Source organism: Balaenoptera musculus, chromosome 16 (assembly GCF_009873245.2).
Source record: "Balaenoptera musculus isolate JJ_BM4_2016_0621 chromosome 16, mBalMus1.pri.v3, whole genome shotgun sequence".
Classification (NCBI taxonomy): domain Eukaryota; kingdom Metazoa; phylum Chordata; class Mammalia; order Artiodactyla; family Balaenopteridae; genus Balaenoptera; species Balaenoptera musculus.
The window spans coordinates 5,821,470-5,843,727 of NC_045800.1; the positions used below are offsets into that span (position 1 = coordinate 5,821,470).

At 45.0% G+C, this 22,258-nt stretch overlaps 1 protein-coding gene across 1 annotated transcript in view; it reads left to right on the plus strand.

Annotated features, from left to right (window-relative positions):
- Positions 1–22,258, plus strand: part of C16H10orf90 (chromosome 16 C10orf90 homolog) — a 245,815-nt gene that overhangs the window by 145,375 nt on the left and 78,182 nt on the right. The window contains exon 3 of the mRNA XM_036828851.1: positions 14,799–14,890. Coding sequence (XP_036684746.1) covers positions 14,799–14,890 — 92 coding nt within the window. The remainder of the gene's footprint in view (positions 1–14,798; positions 14,891–22,258) is intronic.

Here is a 22,258-nt window from a genome sequence, read left to right on the forward strand (position 1 = left end):
GTATTATCCCTCCTTTTCCCTGGACACCTGGAAGTGCTGAATCTTGGTGTTTGCACCTTTTTTCACATTTGTGAGCCACTGCCAGTGGCTTCTCCCCTTTCATGTCTCTGTGCAAGTATAGAAGAAAGGCCACGCTGGGGCACTGGCAGGAGAGCTGTAATTACTGAAGCTAATGCCTCGTCTCTCTAAAGTTCAAGTTCATTAGTGAAACTTCTTTTATCTTGTCATTCTAGTTTCTGGTGAGCCTGTACTTATTTTGCAATCAAGAGTAAAAATGTCAAATTATAATAATAACAGCATCATTAACTTTTGCTAGAATGGTAAGCTGCATATAATCTCCATGAAGGCAGAAATTTTCCCTCTATTTTGCCTGTTGCTGTGACTTTGGGGTCGAGACCAGTGCCTGGCCCATGGTGATGCTATAAAAATATTTGCTGGATACATAAGGAAATGAATTTTATTGGGTATTTTCCATGTGACAAGTCACATGCTGAGGGCTTTCAGTATGTCTCCTCTCTTAGCTCTCACACCAATCCAGTGAATTGATATCGTGATCCCTGTTTGGGAGATGGGGAAGCTGAGAAGTTAGGTGGATCGTCTAACTCACAAACTTTATAACTGTTCAAGCTAGATTCAAGCCCATATCTGTGGAACACCAAGAACATTCTCTTAAGCCTTCATGCAGTAATGCTGCTATCATTGAAGGTGCATAGAAGTGAGATGCTGCCTTAGGGGGGTCTGGGAATCACTGTTGTTCCTTTCACTCATTTGAGGGGAAGGGGAATGGGGAGCATGATAGTCTTCTTTTTCCTAGAGCTGCTTTTGTGAAAAGACAAATAACCCAACTTAAAATTTGAGCAAAGGACCTGAATAGACATTTCTCCAAAGAAGATTGCAAATGGGCAGTAAGCACATGAAAAGATGCATAACATTATTAGTTATCAGGGAAATGCAAATCAAACCCACAATGAGATACTCCCTCATAGCCACTAGGAGGCTGTAATTAAAAAAATGGGTAATAACAAGTGTTGGCAAAGATGGGGAAAATGGAACCCTCATACTTTGCTAGTGGGGATGTAAAATAGCGCAGTCAAACAGATTGACATTTCCTCAAAAAGTTAAACATGTAGTTACCATATGACCCAGCGATTCCACCCTTAGGTATATATATCCCATGAGAAAGAAAACCTGTGTCCACATAAAACCTTGTACACAAATGTTCATGGTAGCATTGTTTACTATAACCAAAAAGTGGAAACAACCCAAGTGTTCATCAGTTAATAAATAGATGCACACTGTGTGCTCTATCCATACAGTATGAACCTTGATGCAAAATGAGTATTATTTGGCCATAGAGAGGAATGAAATTCTGACACGTGCTACAACATGGATGAACCTTGAATACATGTTACTCAGTGAAAGAAGCCAGACACAAAAGCCCACACACGTATGATTTTATTTATATGAAATGTCCAGAATAGGCAAATCCGGAAAACATATGTTAGTGGTTTCCAAGGATGGGGAGTAATGGGTACAGGGCTTCTTTTGTGGATGACGAAAATGTTCTGGAATTAGATCGCGGTGATAGTTGCACAACTCTGTGACTATACAGAAACCATTGAATTTTACACTTTAAAGGATAAGTTTTATGGTACGTGAATTCTATTTTTTAAAGAATCAACTACAGGGAGAGGGCAGCTCAGCTCAGCTAGACAGGGTGTGGTTGGAAGATAACTTGACTGACAGCCAGCAATCTGGGGTCTTTATTAGACTCAACTGAGCAAGCCTGACTCTGCCACTTCCCAGCGGAGAGCTTCTCTGGCAAGCCCTGCCCCTCTTTGAGCCTCTGTTTCCTTCTTTTGTAAAGCGGCAGGTGAGGACAAGGCTATACCTATAAGGGGACAGTTGTTCTTGCCTAAGTTTTGGATCTGTTACAGCAGGAGGGACTAGTAGGGGACACAGAGTGCTAGGATCTTTTCTCCATTCAGCAACGAAAGCTCAAAACAAAAATCACAGCCAGAGAGAATACCAGCCTCGTTCTAACTGTGCAGCACAGCTGATGAGCTGCTGGCGAATTCAGTAGAGAGGCCACTTTGGCTTTCCAGGTAGGGATACAGGATAATGGCAGTAGGGCGTGAGCATCTCCAAGCATGGGTTTTTTCCTTGAATGCTGGGCTCTTGGATACGGTCCCGTGACAGCATCTCTCTCCCCAGACCCCCGATGTGCAGTGCGTGGCCAATGGCTCCTATAATGGGAGATTTATAACTTGGAGCTTCAGACACCGCATGGACCTCAGTTGTCCAGCTCATGGCAGAACGTGTCATCATCTCTGTGGGCTCCTGCTTCAGACTCCAGACAGGCTCTGGCCAAGGCAGCTGAAAGGACAAGAATCAAGAAGCTCCACAGCCCCACAAACAAGAGCTACATTGCCCCTCATGAAGGAGAGGAAATCCATTCTGACATCTTATGAAAATATTTCGGTGGCTTGTTTACAGAATGAACCCTGAGCCGACAGCTTCTCCTGGTCTGTCTGGAGCATGTGGCTTTGCAGCTGGGCCAGATGTGGCTCCAGGTTCTTTTGCAGGAGGTTCCAACGACGTCCCATTTTTCTTCTTTGTGTGTCGGTTGTGATCCAGCGCCGGACTAAAGGCACACAATCCACCCCTGCTCATCCTGCAGAAAGCTGCCTAGATAACCAGCAGGTGATCAGGGCCCCACTGCAGCCTGGATCTCAACTGGGGGGACCTGGGGGGGCAGAAACGGTCACCTCTGAGATCAAACCGCTCCATGACGTTCAGTACAGGGTAGCGATGATGCTTGTCCAGTGAGCTCGCTGTTCCTTGAAGACAAGACGGTGTCACGACGCCACGTGCCAGTTTACGAAAGAGGCAGAGATGCCACTCCCACACCCCCTCCCTCCAACGTCCCCAGCACCTCACGGCCCAGCCATTGTGGGCAAGACTCCTGGCGGAGCCAGGTGGCGTCCTGGAGGCCACGCATGTGACATGACTCCTCATGTCACAGATGGGGAAGCTGAGCCCAAGGGGCGCTGACTGGCTCAGGTCACAGCTGAGCAGTGTCTCAGCTGCTTGTCTGGACTTGTCCTGCTGAATCGTGCTGTGTTAGGACCAAAAGAAAGGAAAACTCCTCCTCTTTCCACCTCTCCCACTGCCCCTTCTTGCTGCCCACACCCAGGCCCTCTGCTTAGGTGAGGCTGCATGTTCCCAGAAAGTTCGGCAGACCCCTCGCCCCCCTGCGCAGGCCCTGGTCTTCTGGGACCTGGGCTGCCTCCCAGCTCACAGAGTCCTTTCTGGGGGGAGGGGAAGGGGGGAGGGGGGAGGGGGAGGGGAGGGGGGGAGGGGAGGGGGGAGGTGGCACCTTCTTTCCTTTTCAGGTTGGAGCCCATGTTGAAGACGTTTGGGTTACATGTCAGAGACAACCTGTGCTTAACTGCTTCCCCCTGTCAAGGGCTTAAAACAAGACCCACTCCTTCTCCCCATGCACCTGGGTAGGAAGGGCGGAAAGGATAGTTCTTTTAAGACGACTACTGAACTTATCTACCCACGTGGCTATCTCTTTGCCCTACATACCCCTCAAAAAAGACTCTAGTGATTGCTAAGAAAATGTCGGGTTATATGACCAAGGCAGGACCACAGAATGAAAGGCAGAAGACAACCTGTAGAAAGAACTGAAAGCAGGGACTCAAAGTGATATTGGTACAGCCATGTTCACAGCAGCGTTATTCATAATAGCCTAAAGGTGCAAGCAACCCAAGTGTCCGTCGACAGATGAATGGATAAACAAAGTACGGTCCATCTGTACAATGGAATATTATTTACCTCTTTAAATTTTTATTAAAAATTTTTTTTTTGGCTGTGCTGCGCAGCATGCAGGATCTTAGTTCCCGGACCAGGGATCGAACCCGCATCCCCTGCAGTGGAAGCATGGAATCTGAACCACTGGGCCTCCAGGGAAGTTCCTGTTCACCTTTAAAAGGAAGGAGATTCTGACACATGAAACAACATGGATGAACCTTGAAGACATTAGGCTGAGTAAAATAAGCCAGTCACAACAAGACAGACACTGTATAATTCCACTCATTTGAGGTCCCTATAGCAGTCAAATTCATAGAGACAGAAAGTAGAAGGGCGGTGGTCAGGGGCTGGGGGAGGGGGAAACGGTTATGACTTAAGGTGGACAGAGTTCCAGGTTGGGAAAATGAAAATGTTCTGTGGATGGATGGGGGTGATGGTTGCCCAACACGGTGTTGATGGACGTGCTTAATGCCACAGGACTGGACACTTAAAAATGGCTAAGATGGTAAATTTTGTGTACTTTACCACAAGTAAAGGGAGGGGGGAAGCCCATAAGAGGAAATAATCAAATCCATGTTGCATTGAAAAAGGTCTCGTTATGCGTCGTATTCCTTTATCGGACTCTGAGCTCTTTAAAGATGGGAACTCCTGTACTCTATTCATCTTTGTTAGCCCAGCACCTGACCTAGGTCCTCAAAGACGTCAGATTCCCAGTAACTGTTGGCAGAACTGAGGTTTTGGCGTGATCCTGCCGATGCCACCCATGTGAGCGGGTCCTCGCGGTTTAGAGGGCTGGCGCATGCGCGCGAGCATATTTAGTTGCAGGGTCCTTGCGCCCGGTGGTCTTACCCGGTCCTCCAGGGGGGGACCCTGCTCCTGCCACAGAAAGGCAGACCCCAGAGCCATGCCCGGGCACCAAGGGCAGAGGCACGGTGCCTCCGATTCCGGGTGTCTCAGAAATCAGCTAGAGCCCGAGTAGACAGAATTAGTGGGCAGGTTTTTATTCGTTATTGGGCAGGTCTGTATTATACTCCATCATTTTCTGGAAGAGATGAAAATTATGTAAAACTGCAGCTAATAACACGTTCTATTTCTGGGGGGGGCCCGATGTTGACAGGCAGTGTGCTGGGCCCGTGAAAACTTTTCATAGTTCTCAGCCCTTCAGTTTGCCCCTTTAACCGAGGAGCAAACAGCAATGGAGTGAGGGAGCTCCTCTGACGCCCAAACCCAGGGTGCTCCGTCCACTTTCTCAAGCTTCATAGGAGAGGTTATCAGACCCTACAGATTCTGCTCCATTTCTACCTTTTCTACCTGTGCAGTGATCATTAATATTGCAAACTCTCAGCTTGAAGCTTATTGGACAGGTGATGATTGGCAGGTTACTTCAACTAGGCTCAGCCTTCTCATCTGTAAAATGGGGATAATAATTGTGCTCTCCTCCAAAGGTCATTCTGAGAGTTAAAGGAGATAACCTTTGTATCCAATATCTGTCTTGCTGTGATCGCACAATAAATTTTAGCCATGATGGCGTAATAGTGACACTGACCCGACTCAAAGCACCTTGGGGTTGCCCAGTGAAATTTACATTGTCCTGGTGTTTATGAACCAGCTTACAAAGCTGCTGTCCATTTATATAAAGACCCATGCTATCAATGCCTTGTCCCAGGGGATAAAACCACTCCCCGTATGAAACGGTGTATTTCATTTGAAAGGCAATGAGTTATGCAATTTATCACGTCCCCCCCTTTGGCCTTGGCTGCTGCAAACTCACCCTTAGTTTGTGATTCTTCTGTGCCAGGGTCATCTTTAGCCCAGGCTTTATGGTCCAATGATTTCTCCAGCTCATTACTTGCTTCTTTTGTCACGGTTTGGCTGGTTTTTATCTGTGTTGTTAATTATAAGGTACCTCAAACGTGATTGGGTATACATTAGAAAATAATATTCATTATAATTTAGTGTCAAAGGTGTTTTATTAAATTGTAGGGATTGATCATTCTTATAATAGCTTGCACGGTAAACAGACTGCTGTGTTGCCCAATTTTCTAGATAAACCGGTTTGCAAAAGTCGGTAACACATATTACAGGTAGGGTAAACAAATTAACATGGTGGTGTTATCTGAATGTATTTTAATACTAAGGGAACATTTCCACAGTAAAAATGCTGCCTGGCAGGAGAACCAGCATCACCAAAACAAGGTGAAAAATAAAAAAGTAATGAGAAGTTGAGGGGAAATGTGTATCCGACTGTAGGCAGTCGTTCTGTGTGTATCTGACTGTAGGCAGTAGTTCTTTGTCTCACATCTAACAGTGCTCTGCAGAAAACTTTAATGGCTGTGCACACGTGTTTTACTTGCTAACAAAGCCTCAGATATAAATGTCAAAGTGATGATTGCTATTCCTGCTCAGGAGAAATAGCGCAGGGTGGACACCCCACCCCCTCCCCAGTTGCCATGGAAACATTCTGGTGACTTCATCACAGGTAGAGTGTTTGGAGGTTCTTCAGCCCAGCACGGAAGGTGGGAGCCTGACTCATTCTGAGAGGAATTACAGATGTAAACTGTGGCCGACTTTTCTTTCCTTTCGCCGAGCACATCGTTGTCATTAAAAGACCTTTGAATCTAAGTAAAATGTCTTTGAAGCATCAGTGGGATATGATCAAACTGTCAGAGGAAGGTATGTTCTGATTTTTTTCCCATAGATAAAACTCTTAGCAAAATATAAAATAATTTGTTTGTTCAGTCGACACTCAGCGAATGTGTTCAGTTGGCAGGCGCCGTGCTGCGCACAGGGCGAAGGTGATGGTGAGACGTCCTCTACCGGCCTCTGTCAACTTGGGGGACAGACTCAGAACAGACGATTACAGGCCAGCGTAGCGAGGACACACAGTGATGCCAGCCTGTCAGGGAGCACTGTGCTGGGTTGAATTGCGTCCCCCTGAAGACGTGTTCAAGTCCTAACCCCCAGACCTGTGAATGGGACCTTATCTGGAAATGGGGTCTTTGCAGATAGGTCATACTGGGTTAGGATGGGCCTTCAATCCAGTGACTGGGGTCATTATAAAGACAGAGGGATTTGGAGACACAGGGAAGATGGCCATGTGAGGATGGAGGTAGACCAGTGATGCTGCCACAAGCCAGGGGATGCTAAGGGTGGCCAGAAGCCACCAGAAGCTAGGAAGAGGCAAGGATGGATTCTCCCCTGGATTCTGCAGAGAGAGCACGGCCCTACTAACACCTTGGTGTCAGACGTCTGACCTCCAGAACCCTGAGAGAATAAATTGCCATTGTTTTAAGCTGCCTTGTTTGTGGTAATTTGTTATGGTAGCTCTAGGAAGTGAATACAGGTGGCAACACAGGTTGGAAGGCATGTGGGGTGGGGGCAGGCCTAGGAGCCCTTCTGAGAGGAGGTGGTCTTGAGCCGTGCAGAGGAGTTAGCCCCCTGGGAAAGTTGGGCAGGTGTCATCCAAGGCCAAAGTCACAGAGACGATGAAGCAGCCACATCCAGGAAGGAGAAGGAGGCTTATTTTAAGGCTTTCTATCCTGATCTCCTTTTTTAAATTCTTTTTTGGAACTTGGGAGAGATTTTATTAGAGAATAATTAGAGAATTATTTCATGCAAATAATTTTACTTAATAGACTTTTAAACTTCAAAGTCTTTGGATTATTTCTTTTTTAAAAATTTATTTATTGAAGTATAGTTGATTTACAACGTGTTAATTTCTGCTGTACAGCAAAGTGACTCAGTTATACATAAACATACATTCTTTTCCATTATGGTTTACCACAGATTACTGAATGTAGTTCCCTGTGCTATACAGTAGGACCTTGTTGGTTATCCATTCTATATATACTAGTTTGCATCTGCTAATCCCAAACTCCCAGTGTATCCGTCCCCTACCACCCTCCCCCTTGGCAACCATTCTCTATGTCTGTGAATCTGTTTCTGTTTTGTAGATAAGTTCGTTTGTGTCATATTGTAGATTCCACGTATAAGTGATATCGTAAGGTATTTGTCTTTCTCTGTCTGAATTACTTAGTATGATCATCTCTAGGTCCACCCATGTTGATACAAATGGCATTATTTCATTCTTTTTTGTGGCTGAGTAATATTCCACTGTATATATATACCACATCTTCTTCATCCATTCATCTGTCAGTGGACATTTAGGTTGTTTTGATGTCCTGGCTATTGTGAATAGTGCTGCTATGAACATAGGGGTGCATGTATCTTTTTGAATTATAGTTTTGTCCAGATACATGCCCATATCCTGGTCTCCTTGAGCCCCAGCACCCCATGCACATTGACTCAGATTGTTATGTGTATGTTTCCCAGGTCCTGTTCTGGGGGGAAAATGTATGCCCTTCATTAGAGTTTTCAAAGGAGCATGTGACCTTCACAAGGTCACAAACTGGCAATGTCAAGGGGATTTGGGAGTACCTGACAGGAGACGAGGCTGGTGGGGTCACCACTTGATTGTGACCTTGCTGAGACCAGGCAGTTCAGGGAAGATTAAGCTGATGAGATGTAGCAGAGCCTTTTTCATGAGATAAATCAGGACTTGGCTTTTAGCTGGACATTGGCAGTGAAGGAAAGGGTGGGTGTGGAGGGGGCACCTCAATTTCTATTGTGCATGATGGGAGGATGGTGACCACTTGCCAAGAAGATGGATATGGGGGAGGAAGGGGAGGGGAAGGAAGGGGAGGAGGAGGGGGAGGAAGGGGAGGGGGGAGGAGGAGGAGGGGGAGGGGAAGGAGGAGACTGCAGTGGCAGCAGCTGGAGGGGAGTTGGTTGGTCCCTTTTTGGAAAAGCTGAGTTTGAGGGGGCTTGAAGGCAGCTGGTTCTAAGGACTGGTGCCCACAGGTGAGGTCTGGGTCTTTCCTTGGCATTGGTCTGAGATTTGGTAGGAGGACCCAGAGGGAGTCAAGGAGAGAACCCACTAAAGAAAGGAAGACACAGTAGCCAAGAGGGAGAAGACAGTAAGAAGACCCCATTGTTGCAAAAGTCAACCATGAAAAGATGGTCCAGAGGCACCGGGTGGCTAACAAGGTCAGATCTCACAGAGGTGATAGCTTAATTCAAATCTGAAAAGTGATTGTCTCTGAGAAGCATCTACTTAGAATATTAAGAAAGGGGTATTGCTGAGGGCAGGTGAAAATTCCGAGTAAACCTTGCCTCCTATCAGACTAGAAATGAGGGAAGCGTTTACAGTCTATGAAGCGGGAATGTGACTGTCCCATCTCTGTCCCTGATACACATGATAGAGATATGAAAACAAGCAAGCTCTCTGTACTAACGAAAGGCTGGGGCGTTCATTATTTACACACGATTTCGATGGATGGGTTCATTAGTCAATGCGTGATGTGGCTCGTCAGCTATTTTTGTACAGACAACTCAAGCCATGCTAGGTGCCGCATGGGAATTGTATGCAACGCCTTACCCGTATCCCAGGCTTCACGCAACATGCTGCTTGCCATTTCCCAGATTTGCTGGACTTCTCTGCTCTTACACGTTCCCTTGAGCCGTTTCCACTTTTCTCTTTTGCCTCTGCTCAGGCTGCGCCGCCTTCTCCCACCCCACGTCCACTTTTGTCTAAATCCACCCCATCCCACACCTTTCCTGGGTCCCTTGGCTGGCAGGGCTCTCCCGGTGGCTTACTGGGGCCAGAAGTAGCCAGGCTGTGACTTTCCCTTAGAGCTGTGGGAGGGGACAGCCTCGCCCTGCCTTTGCCGCCCGGTCCAGCCCGGGGCCTCCATCACCCTGAGTGCGGCATAAACTCCCTCCCAGATGGATCCCATCCCTGAAGCACTCTTCCCTCCAGGGAGGACACTGGAGTCCAGGAGAACCTGGGTCAGGGCCTCATACTCAGTTCATGTTGTTCTGCGCTTGGCCTCCGGGAAGGCCTCCAGGGCAGGAGTGGCTGTGGAGGAACGTCTCAGGCTGGTGGAGACAGAAGCAGTTCCATCTTTCCAACCATCACGGGAGAGAAACCCTCATCAGACATGCCCGTGCACTGACACTCTCCCCGGGCACAGAGGGCACTGGGCACCGCACACAACCAGTTCTTTAACAAGCCGTGAGTGGGTGGCTCACCAGGCTGAGGTTTAGTTTGCTTCAAAATAACAGCCCGCTGCCATTCCTGATGGCTTCATTCTCATTGTAAGCATTGATAAGAAGCCCCATTTTGATGCCCTAGGTGTGGTTTTCTAAAAGCCGTGGGATGATGGTGAATCAAAAGCACTCCCATCACCTTCTAGGGCCTAAAGTCACCATCCGTACAGGAGCTTGTTAGTCTAAGACCAACAGTGTTCTTGGACTTGAGCTGCAGGGAGTGTCCTAGAAGGCTTAGTAAAGCCCAGAAGGCTGAGTCCTGCGCCAGAGTTTCTGAATCTGTAGGTCTACCAGTCAGTGGGTGGGACCTGAGAATGTGCATTTCTTTCTTTTTTTTTTTTTTTGGCCGCCCCAGGAGGCATGTGGGATCCTAGTTCCCTGACCAGGGCTCGAACCCACGCCCCCTGCAGTGGAAACACAGTGTCCCAGCCACTGGACCACCAGGGAAGTCCCTGCATTTCTTTTTAAAAACATTTTTATTTTTTAATGTTTTTATTGATGTATAGTTGATTTGAATGTTTTGGGTATACATTTTATATATATATATATATATAAAATATATGTTCTTTTTCAGATTCTTTTCCATTGTAGGTTATTACAAGATATTGAATATTGTTCCCTGTGCTATACAGTAGGACCTTGCTGTTTATTTTATATATAGTAGTGTGTATATGTTAATCCCAAATTCCTAATTTATCCCTTCCCCCCCTTCCCCTTTGGTAACCATAAGTTTGTTTTCTAGGTCTGTGAGTCCATTTCTGTTTTATAAATAAGTTCATTTGTATCATTTTTTAGATTCCACATATACGTGATATCATATGATATTTGTCTTTCTCTGCCTGACTTATTTTACTTAATATGATAATCTCTAGGTCCATGCATGTTGCTGCAAATAGCATTATTTCAGAGAATGTGCATTTCTAACAAGTCACCCCGTGATGCTGAGGCTGCTGGCATGGGGACCCACGTTGAGAGCCCCCACTATTAGCCAGCACCGTGAGCTGGAACTATGTTGAGCTTCCAAGAAGCAGAGCCTGAGGCAGGGATTAGGGGGCATGAGGGAGGGGATGCTCTTCAGGACAGAACCATGAGAGAGAGTGAGGGAGGCCTGATGGGGAAGGTGGTGAGGAAGGATGGGTCTCAGGTGCAGTCTGGCCCTCGGTTTATGCTCTGGAACAAACAAAAGAGTTGCCCTGGCTTTTGTACCCCTCAGAGTCACCACTGGCCAAGGTGGAGAAAAGTATAGCCTTTGTCGAGGATGGTTCTCAGAGATGAGCAAAGCCGTGAGCCTCTGACAGCTACTCTCCCAGCAGCCGGGGGCAGCAAGGCAACGGGGCAGGGCAGGAATAGAGTCAGCTCAGTGTTCTAGATCAGTAGCAGGGAAACTGGAGGCCCTGAAGTTACATAAACTACACAGAGCCACACAACTAGTATTTGGACCTGGACTGCCCGACTCCTGTGACGAAGCCCTGTCTGTCCTACAGGTGCTCAGGGCCCATCCACCCTCTGCCAGTTTCCTTTTAACCGGGACCATTTCCCGATGCAGAGTGAAATTGACTTGCTGGCCCTGGGACAGGCACCTGCCCCTGCGAGAGCTCTGGGAAAGACCAGCTCGCGCTGTGGAGAGAGGGAGCAGACTGGCCTGGCCACCTCCTGCCCTTGCAGCAGGATCTCTTCCAGAAACCAAGGCCAGGTGCCATGTGTTCTGGCTTCTGCAAATTTCTGTACTGGGGACACCAATCCCAGGCACTGGAAAATGCCCGAACTCCTGTCAGTCTTGTTCTCGGTAACCTGCCCCAAATGTCCACTGGCTTTGCCTTATTCAGAGATGCCAGGATAGGGCCACCCAATAGAGGGGGGCTCTATCAGTAGTGACAATTATGTGGGCAGGTGGGAAGGGACAGGGGAGGTGTTACCACGTGACAGGCACTCTGCTAAATTCTTGATATTCGTCGTCACATGATTCCTTGTAACCCCCCTAGGAGACAGGTCTTGTGTTTCCTCTGACACATGGGAAAATGAGACTCTGACAATTTAAGGAATTTGCCCAAAATGTCTTAAACTGCCCAAATGGTTAGTGTCAGAGAAGGATTTGAATCAGGGTCTTTCTTTCCCCAAAGTCTCTACTTTTAACCATTCTGGTAATCCCCCTCCTGAGGCCTTTGGGGTCGTCATTAATTGACCAGGCACCCTCATGCATGGCCGTAGTCTCACCTCAGTTTTACTCAAAAACAGGCTCGTAACTCTAAGTTGCAACTTTACCATTTGTGTGGATTCCCACACACATTTTAAAAAATTTTGCATGTTGCAGTCATGGGGTTCATAAGCCTTTGATTCCTTTCTTTCAGTTAATGTTGCATTGTAAGTACTTTCCCATAGCGTCACCATTTTAAAGGCCCTACATTCCAACCTCAGGCTCCCCAACTAGGCTGTGATGGGCGTAATAACGGTCCCCCGAAATATGTCCACGTCCTCGTTCCCAGAACCTGTGAATATATTACCTTGCATGGCAAAAGGGACTCTGCAGGTGGCATTAAGAACCTTGAGATGGGAAGATTATCCTGAATTATCTGGCTGGCCCAATCTAATCACAAGGGATGTGATGATGGAAACAAAGTTTGGAGTGATGAGGGGCCATGAGCCAAGGAACGTGGCAGCCTCTAGAAGGTGGAAAGGCAAGGAAATAGGGTCTCCCCAGCCCCTCCCACAGGAGTGTAGCCCTGTCGACACCTTGATTTTAGCCCAGGGGGACCCACATTGGACTCTGACCTCCAGAACTGTAACGTAATGTGTTTGTGTTGTTTAAGCCACTAAGTTTGTGGCCGTTTGTTACAACAGTGATCAGACACTCATACACAGCCCCTGCTTGTCTGACGGTGGCAGTGTCCCTCCTCCCTGCTAGAGATGATGACACTTCTCCATAGCTAATGCTTGTTGCATGTTGTTATAATCTGGGCATTGTGCTACGGGCTAGCGATTTAGGTCACTTATCCTTTTTTCAGGAACTCTGTGAAGTAAGCATCAGTATCTCCATTTCATAGCAAGGAACCAAGGGATGCTGAGCCACTTGCCCAAAGTCTCACATGTAGCTAGAGACCCTGGGACTTTGTGGCCTGATTCCAGTGAGCACGGATGCCTTGGTGATAGTGACCATCTGGGTCTGAGTGGGGGAGGGGGGGCAGCTGCCTTGGTCCTGCTCATTAACAATCATAACCAGGGTCATTTATCGAGCATTAACCCCGCCTCCCACACCAGCCCGAGCACTTTACATACGTTACCCTTAGTGCACGGATGGCAAGGCTGGGCAGGAGGTGTTATTATCTGCACTTTATGGATAAAGAAACTCAGAGCGGGTGAGCAACTCCCCTACTGCAGGTGAGCTGAGCTGGGATGCAGACCCAGGCCAGTCTGGCCCCAGGCCTGTGCTGACTGTGGAGTTCTTAAACGTGGTGCCACAGGACCAGAGCCAGGAGATTTCCATCTTCATCAGCTTTATTGTCAGTTCATCATGATGTATCAACTCTGCACAGAAATCCATGACATCTTTCAGGTCTTATATTTGCGCTTCACAGGAAGTAATCTGTGCACATCATCTTGGATGACTGTCTCTGTCACTCAATAACAGGGATGGATGGAGACAAGCCACAAGTCTAGGTTGAGCTGACAGGGGTTCTTTTATCACCCAAGGACAAGACGAGACATAGGCTTTGGACGGGTCTGTGGTAGCCCTTGAAATTGCCATGTCCTGACCCCTTTGCAAACTTGAAAATACTATAGCATATCATTTTTCCCATAAAATGCTTTAAATTTTATCTGACTTCTTTAATAAACCCTTCTCATGAGTTGATAAAGACAATATGCTAATTTAGAGAGCTGCTTTCTTAAATCTCTTCTTTCTCATCACCAGCACCAGCCACTGGGAAAGCATTCTTTGTAGTCTTTTGGAAAATCACTTTCCCCAGAATGTCTGCATTTGTGGAAGTGACATTGTGACCCTGGGCTGTGGGGATGGGGCCACACAGACTCTCATCATTACCCCACCTTCTTGTGTTTGACCCACATTCCTGCAGTAGCAGCAAGACACGCAGGCAGACGTCCTAATACCTCTGGTTTGCCTCACAGCGTGCTTTGTTCTTCTACCCAGCTTTCCGCGAGGTGTGCAGGGCAGGCTGGGTGGATGAGGAAGTTCCGTAGAGCGATTCTGTAAACTTGTCCATTGTTTTCAGGCTGGTGGATGGTAGAGCCAGGACCAGAGCCCAGGTTCTACAATTCTTGGCCCACTGCTTTGTGCTTTTGGATCCGATGATATTCTCGGCTATTGCTACGGCCAGTATTTATGTGGATTGTGGTCTACGGTGTCTCATTTATCCTCACGGATATCATCACAAAATTATCCTCAGATATTCCAAAGCAGTTTCAGTATCAGTGTCTGAGTCGCTCAAGACTCCTTCTAAAATGATTGTGTTAAGAGGTTGGATGAAAGTCGATCTTGCAAGTTCAGGCTTTCTTAACTCCAGGGCTGTTGAGAAGTCCATAGAAGTGATTCTTCTGCTGGGTGTAAGCTCAGGACATGGGTGAATGTGTGAGGGGCTAAACTTGTTCAATTATTCCTGAGTCTAGGAACATAAACAATGGTATGGAAGAAGGAATCTTGCAGCCTGATAAACTAAGTAATAAGGAGCTCAGAGCCTCCATGGAGGGGTGGAGTGAATGAGGGAAACAGACAAGGTTTTATCATGGGTCAGAGTACACTGGATTCACTGTTGGTTCATATAATACTGGAGTAGACGACATTAACTTTTATAGTAAAGTTATATACTCCGTTTTATCCTTTCGTATACTAAAAAATAGCAATATTATCTCCCTTTGCCTAGGATTACGGGACAACCAGTACAGTCCCCACGATCAAATTGCCCTTAAAAATCTCCAGTCTGATGTTCCAGAGAAGAAATCTGACTTCACTGAGGTAACATACGTTTCTAACTTCTAGAGTAGTCAGCAAAATGCAGCTAATTGTAAAACATGATCACCGGACTACTTGTGATGTGTTTGCATTTTATTTTGTTTAGTCAAAAATGGAATCAACGCAGCAGAAAATCTAACCATCAATGACTAAGACTTTACATTAAAGTATGCAGTGTGTATTCAATTATTCCTTTATAATCTTGACCTATAATTTGTAGATTTGCAGTATCAAAAGAGTATGGTGATTGAATCTCAATTTTTAACCAAAATTAATCTGCTGGAGAGAGAGGAGGATGCCATTTGGCATCGTGAAGGTGGAGAAGAGGTAGTTTGAAATCTAAGTTACCACAGGTTGTTATAACTGCAAAAAGTGTCAGTAGTCTCATTCGGGGAAGAAAATTAGAGGTCATATTTACAAAATGAAATGTTTCTGATTCTAGACAATAAAAAGCTCTGTACACAGTGGTAGTATTGACAATGTATCACACGCCAGGCTCTGTCTAACTGACTCATTTCGTCCTTCCCATGATCCTGGGAGGGAGGTATACCGTTGGCTCTCCATATCCACACGTTCTTCATCTGCGGGTTCACTCAACTGCCGATTGAAACTATTTGGAAAAAAACTTCCAGAAAGTTCCAAAGAGCAAAACTTGAATTTGCCACACGCCAGCAACTCTTTACATAATATTTATATTGTATTGGGTATTATAAGTAATCTAGAGATGATTTAAAGTATGCAGGAGGATGTGCCTAGGTTATATGCAAACACTCTTGCCATTTTACACAAAGGACTTGAGCATCCCTGGATTTTGGTATCTGAGGGCGTTCCTGGAACAAATCCCCCTTGGATACCGAGGGACAACTGTACTGTTATTATACCTATTTTGCAGATGAGAAAATTAAAGCTTCAATAGCTCCAGTAGTTGACTTGACCCAAATCTCGCAGCTCATAAGCTGTCTGGCTCCGGAGCTTCTGTTCTGATCTTGCTCTAAAGGGCTGGCATAGAGAAAGGCTCATTCCAGTGAACAGAACTTAAAACATGGACTTTCCTGCCTGAAAAAATTGTCTGAAGTGTTACCGTTTACAAGGCATCTCTTGTCTTTCACAAATGAAATTCTGCCTCCAACTTTTGTAATTCTAAGAGAGGGTGGAATTGTAAGAATTGATCCCTCATAACATTAAAGCAGCAAGGGTATCTGTAAAAAATAATTTGCCCCCTAAATGCTTATCTTAGGTATTATCCTTTGATTTAGCTTTGCGTTTAATAAAGTTCAGCGTTTCCTCAGAGACCCCAGGCCTGAAATCTCACATGATGGAGAAAAGACACTGTTCTGGGACCTGAGATTTAGTCATCAATATTTACAGCCATTTCTGTGTGGAACACGGAGCTCCCTGTCTGAAGATTCGAAGATGGGTAGCAATAATTAATGTGTTCCCTGAGAGCAGGAGCAGGAACCCCAGGCTGCAGGGAGGGAAATGAGTTGGAGGAGCCGTGGACCATTGAGAACCATCCCTGGCAGGAGATGCCCCGTTAAGAAGGAGAGGATAATGTGAAGGTCAACTGCTACTTTTTTTTTTAAAGAAAGATTCCATCTGAAGATCTTTCCCACCTGTTTTTCACATTGAGCTGGTCAAGTTCAGCATTTTCCTGTTGATGTTAAAATTAATCAGTTTGGTCATGAATGATATAGATCTTTGGGGCCATGTGGCTGGGTCTCTGTAACACACACACACACACACACACACACACATTCACATATTCACACTTGATTATTATCTATGACTGAGTTAACGCCCAGAAACCATACCTTCTAAACATCTGCTTTGTAGTGATCCAGATCATCTACTTTGATCAAAGCAATAGTGTGACTTTCAAATTTCCCTCCTAACTTTAAGCTTTGAACGCTTGTCCCTGTGTGTTTGTTATAAGGATGCTGTAAGATGATGAAACACTCCAAATGGATGCCCTTCCTTTGTAACTGCCATAAATCTCCACCTCTCCTCCAGAGCCTGCACAAGATTGATCACTTTTCCTTTCAAATTCATCGAAGCCATAGAAATGATATGCAGGCACTTCTTCAGCCAAGTGATTACTTAAAAGGAATGAAATATGGAACAGAGTTTTCTTTGTTAAAAAACAGTGTTTAAATTTTCCCTATAACAAAAATAATGGCAACTTCATATAGACACTTAGGAAAATACAGGAATATAGAAATAAGAAAATATTTATATATTTCTTTCCCTTATTTTTCCCATACATTTTTAAACATAAGACTGTAATGTATATCAACATTTATAGCTTTCTTTTATTACATAACATTCCATCACTGGCAACTTCCCATATCATTTAAATTCTTTGTAATCTTTATTTTTAATTTCAGCAGAATATGATGCAGTCGTGCATGCCATGATTTACTTGCCCAATCCCCTTTTAAAATTCATTTAGATTCTTGCCAGGTTTCACTGTAATACATTACACTGCATTGAATCCTTTGGATTCTAGTAAATGTGTGGAAAAATAAAAGTTGCAGGATGGAGAGGGGGAAAATCTCCAATTTTTCTTTTTTAAAAAATTTTAATTTATTTATAAATTTTTATTGGGGTATAGTTGATTTACAATGTTGTATTAGTTTCAGGTGCACAGCAAAGTGAATCTGTTATACATATACATATATCCACTCTTTTTTAGATTCTATTCCCATATAGGTCATTACAGAGTATTGAGTAGACTTCCCCGTGTGATACAGTAGGTCCTTATTAGTTATCTATTTTATATATAATAGTGTATATGTGTCAATCCCTGTCTTCCAATTTCCAATTTTTCCATTTTGTCTTAAAACCATCTTTCCGTATTGTTACATACCAGAGTGAACCCATACATTTGAAAACACTCTTACATTCAGGATGAAATACCACTATGTTGGCAGATTACCTAGTGATGATGATACTAGATCAACCAAGTGGGAGTAAGCATGCTTGCAGCTAATGCAAAGGTAACTTCAGTTTGTATCTGTGGAGAGACAGGACCAAAGGCTCCACTGGCAAATACAGTTGTACGTTGCAGAACAGCTATGGAAAAGGGAAGAATTGTCTCATGGAGAAAAATACAGATTTCAAAGCTATAGATTGGATTCGGTGCTTATCCTTTGGAGAAATAAATTGCTACAGGAATGGAAGCATCCTAACTCCCGTGGTTCAGGATCTGATTTCCCTGATCATTTAATGTTTATCTCTCTCTCACTTCAATTTATGAAAGGGAGTCCTTCTTAGTAATATGCCTTAAAGCATAAATATAAAGTTAAAAACAGTCAATAAAATGAATAGAACTATGAAAGCAGTTACCAGCACTACAAAATCGTGCTCGAAACATTTAAAAGAAATCAATATCTTAAAGCAACATTTATGAAAAAGAGAGTGTACAAAGGTAGTGTTGTGTGGTGATGGTCAGGACATGGATGATTTACTACAAAAGCCAGACACAAACCCCAACTATTTTCATTTGACCTCTCTCTGACCTTGAATGTTCTAAATACAAGATTATTTATCTAATCTGAAATACAAGATTATTTTCTTCCTTTCAAATCAAATCTTACATCAGTTAATTTTATTTTAGATAAAAGACATCTTTTTTCAAAACCATGTTCAGTTAACAAAGGACAGATGGAGTGACACCTTGAAATAGATTAATTGGGGAAGATATTTGATATAAAAGATGTGATTACTTTTTAAGAAAATTTGTCCTGTTTCAAAAGTAGTTGGTGGATAGGAATATCAAATAGACCCTCTGCCTCATCTCTTTCTTGGTTTCCCAGCTCCGGAAGAAGAGCAGGACCCAAAGTGATGTCGTGTAGTCTGTTACGGACAGAATCGTGTCCCCTCAAATTTATATGTTGGAGTCCTAACCCCAGAACCTCAGAATGCATATTTGGAGCAGGGTCTTTAAAGAGGTAATTAAGGTTAAGTGAGGTAGTTAGGTAGGATGGGCCATAATCCAATACAACTGGTGTCCTTGTAGGAAGAGATTAGGACACAGACACATGCAGAAGGAAGAAGATGTGAAGACACAGGGAGAAGGCTCAGAGGGAACCAACCCTGCTGACACCTTGACCTTGGACTTCTAGCCTCCAGAACTGTGAGAAAATAAAATTTCTGTTGCATAAGCCACCCAGGCCGTGGTACTCTGTTATAGCAACCCTGGCAAACTGATACTGATTTTTAAGAGGTTAGACCTTATCTTTAGTTATTTCATAGATCTCAATGAGAAAATAAAATTTCATAAATAGAACTTCCCATACAAGTGTATGATATAGATTGAAGGGCAAAGAGTACAGTGTTTCCTTTTTAATTTCTCTCAGTTTATTGGTTGGGGCTTTTGTCAAAGCTGAGTCTAAACACCTGAAAAAACTCAGTAGAATTTAACCTAATAATCCCTGGCCTGGCAATCTGATGACCTGCTTGATGTTATGTCTGGTCTGTTAATTCCATGAGTCCAGGAAGTTCCCTCATCACCCAGCACAGAGCCTGGCACATAGTAGGTGCTCAATAAATATTTGTCTGATGAGTGAATAAATAAATGGTTTGACCATGACTCTATGTTATGAATAACAGAATTTGCATCTAAAATAGTTACTTTCATTCTACATTCACATTCACAAAATTTCACTGTATTGGGTATGTAATGGGTTATGCAACTCAAATAAACTCAAATGCATTCATTATAAACTCCTGTGAAATATGTATAATTTTGATATAAATACCCCCTCATTCCTCCATAGGTTTGATTATGTCAGATATCCACTGATTTCTGCTAAATCACAGGACAAGTCGCACCCTGGAGTTACATAACATGTTCATATCTTGAGAGGTACTTTCACACCCATCATTGGTTTTGATTTCCACAACTTCCGTATGAGGTAGAGAAGGCAAACAGATTTTTCTTTGGAACTGGGCTTCCTTCAGCATTGATCCCCCAGGAACAGTGTCACCCTGATATCCTGAGCAATGACAGAGCTTCAGAAATAAGTTCAGATTCACATCATTCATTATGTCTCTTTGCTTATCTGTTTGCATTGGGTGGGATCAAAGTCACAGTAGCACTTGCCAGCCCCAAGGTAATGAAATGGTGGTTGATTCTCTGCCCATCCTTCTGGGCCTCTAGGACCTCCTGCTGTAATGCCCACAGCCCCAGCACAGCCCCGAGGGCGTCTGTCCAGTGTGGGTGGCCCCAGGCTCTGGGTCGTGGCTCCCCGACTCAGCTCAGGTGTGCAGTCATGTTGATGTCGCCAGAGTCAGCGCCTTGTCTGCCCTTGTTCCAGGCTGGGATGGCCTTAACTCATTCCTAGACACACACCCCTTGTTTCTGACACTCCTTGTTTATATCAAGGCCAAGGCTCTCATGGGATCCTAAGCCTAAAGGGTGGGGTACCCTCTTAATGTTGGAGACCAGAGTACGAGGAAGGCTGGCCTCCCCACAAGAATTACTGTTTGCTCCTTGCTGTATAGCTGGGGAATCCAAGGCCGCCTCCAAGGTCCTGTGGCCAGTCTGGGAGCCCCAGGCTCAGGAGGGACCTCAGGAGGTCCAAGTTCTGGCCCAGCATCCTTCCTATCTTATCTGTGCAGAAGAATCATCTGGCAGATCCTTAAAAATACAACTTCTGGGCCTTATGCCCTGAGATCCTGATTCACCTTAGGTCTTCAGAGGGAAGGGTTTAGAAATCTGCATAAAATGCAGATTTAAATCCTAGGTGTTTTCTACGCAGGTGATCACTGGCTCAAACCTTGGGAAACAATGCACTCTAAGACCAATGCTGCCCAGTTTCCAAGATGGGTATTTGTTTTCAAAGACCAGTGTCAAAGGAGTTCCTTCTGGGTGTGATTATGCACTTTGTAGATTGCCCGGGAACAATTATCATCAGAAGGAAATTTAACTAAAACGGGAGTGATAGTGTTCAAGTCAAACAGCCTGGGGTTGGTACCAGGTGAACTTCAGTTTTCTTGTGGGTAAACTACAGCCATGGAACGTGCTAGGTGGAGGGCGGGGAGGGAGACGGAGGGGGAGGGGAGAGGGAGGCGCCTCAGGCATCCAGGTGGCTCTCAGCATTGCCGGCCTATGCAATCAACTGGAAGCTTTAAAAAGCACGTATGCCTGGGCCCCACCCCCAAGGATTCTAATGTAATTGTTGGAGATGAGGCCTGCGCATTGGGGTTTTTACAAGCTCCCAGGCGGCTCACGTGTGTAACCTGTGCTGAGAAACGCTGAAGAGGAGGCCCTATCTTGAAAGCGGAGGTTTCAAGCAGAGCCTGGCTTACACTGGCCATCTGGAAAAAGGTAGCCATGGTGCTTTTGTTGTTGTTGTTGTTTTTTAATAAATTTATTTATTTTATTTACTTATTTTTGGCTGCGTTGGGTCTTCGTTGCTGCGCGCAGGCTTTCTCTAGTTGTGGCGAGTGGGGGCTACTCTTCATTGCAGTGTGTGGCCTTCTCATTGCGGTGGCTTCTCCTGTTGCAGAGTGCAGGCTCTAAGGTGCACGGGCTTCAGTAGTTGCAGAACGCGGGCTCAGTAGCTGTGGCTCGCAGACTCTAGAGCGCAGGCTCAGTAGCTGTGGCGCACGGGCTTAGTTGCTCCGCGGCATGTGGGATCCTCCCAGACCAGGGCTTAAACCCGTGTCCCCTGCATGGGCAGGCGGATTCCTAACCACTGCACCACCAGGGAAGCCCAACCATGGTGTTTTGACTTTTTAAAAAATGATTTTCAAAATGATGCTCCTATCCATTTCTTCTTCTTCTTCACCTATCTCTTGTCATCTTTTGAATTTGCAACTCACCACGTATCTTTATTATTTATTTTCAATTTTTATTTTATATTAGAGTATAGTTGATTTACAATGTTACCATGTATCTTTCAAATACAACAACGTGCCAGGTGTTAGAGAGTGCCAGGAAAGCAAGAAAACAAAGGAAAAACCAGGAAGGACAAGCTGTCCCTCTTCCCATGTCTAATAGTAAGGACTACTGAGTAATAGTAAGGACGCAATGAGTAAGGACTGTTGGGCTAACATCACATGAGTGGGGGTCTTCCCATCAGAAGTCCAGCTGGAGGAGAGCATTCCACTAGTTGAGTAAATGAATATGCATCCTGCTCTAAAGAAAAGGCCACTGTGCTTTCTTATCCCATCTTAGGAAAGGAGAATAATTTGCTCTCATCAAATGCAGGCCCTCCCCCTTTTTGAAAAGACCAGCAGTCCCATGACTGTCAGTGTTTCTCAAAGTGTGTTCCCTGGATCACCTATATCCGGGTCCCAGGGATGTTGGTTAAAATGCAGATGCCTGGACCCTACCCACAGTCCTACAGAATCAAAGTCTCTGGA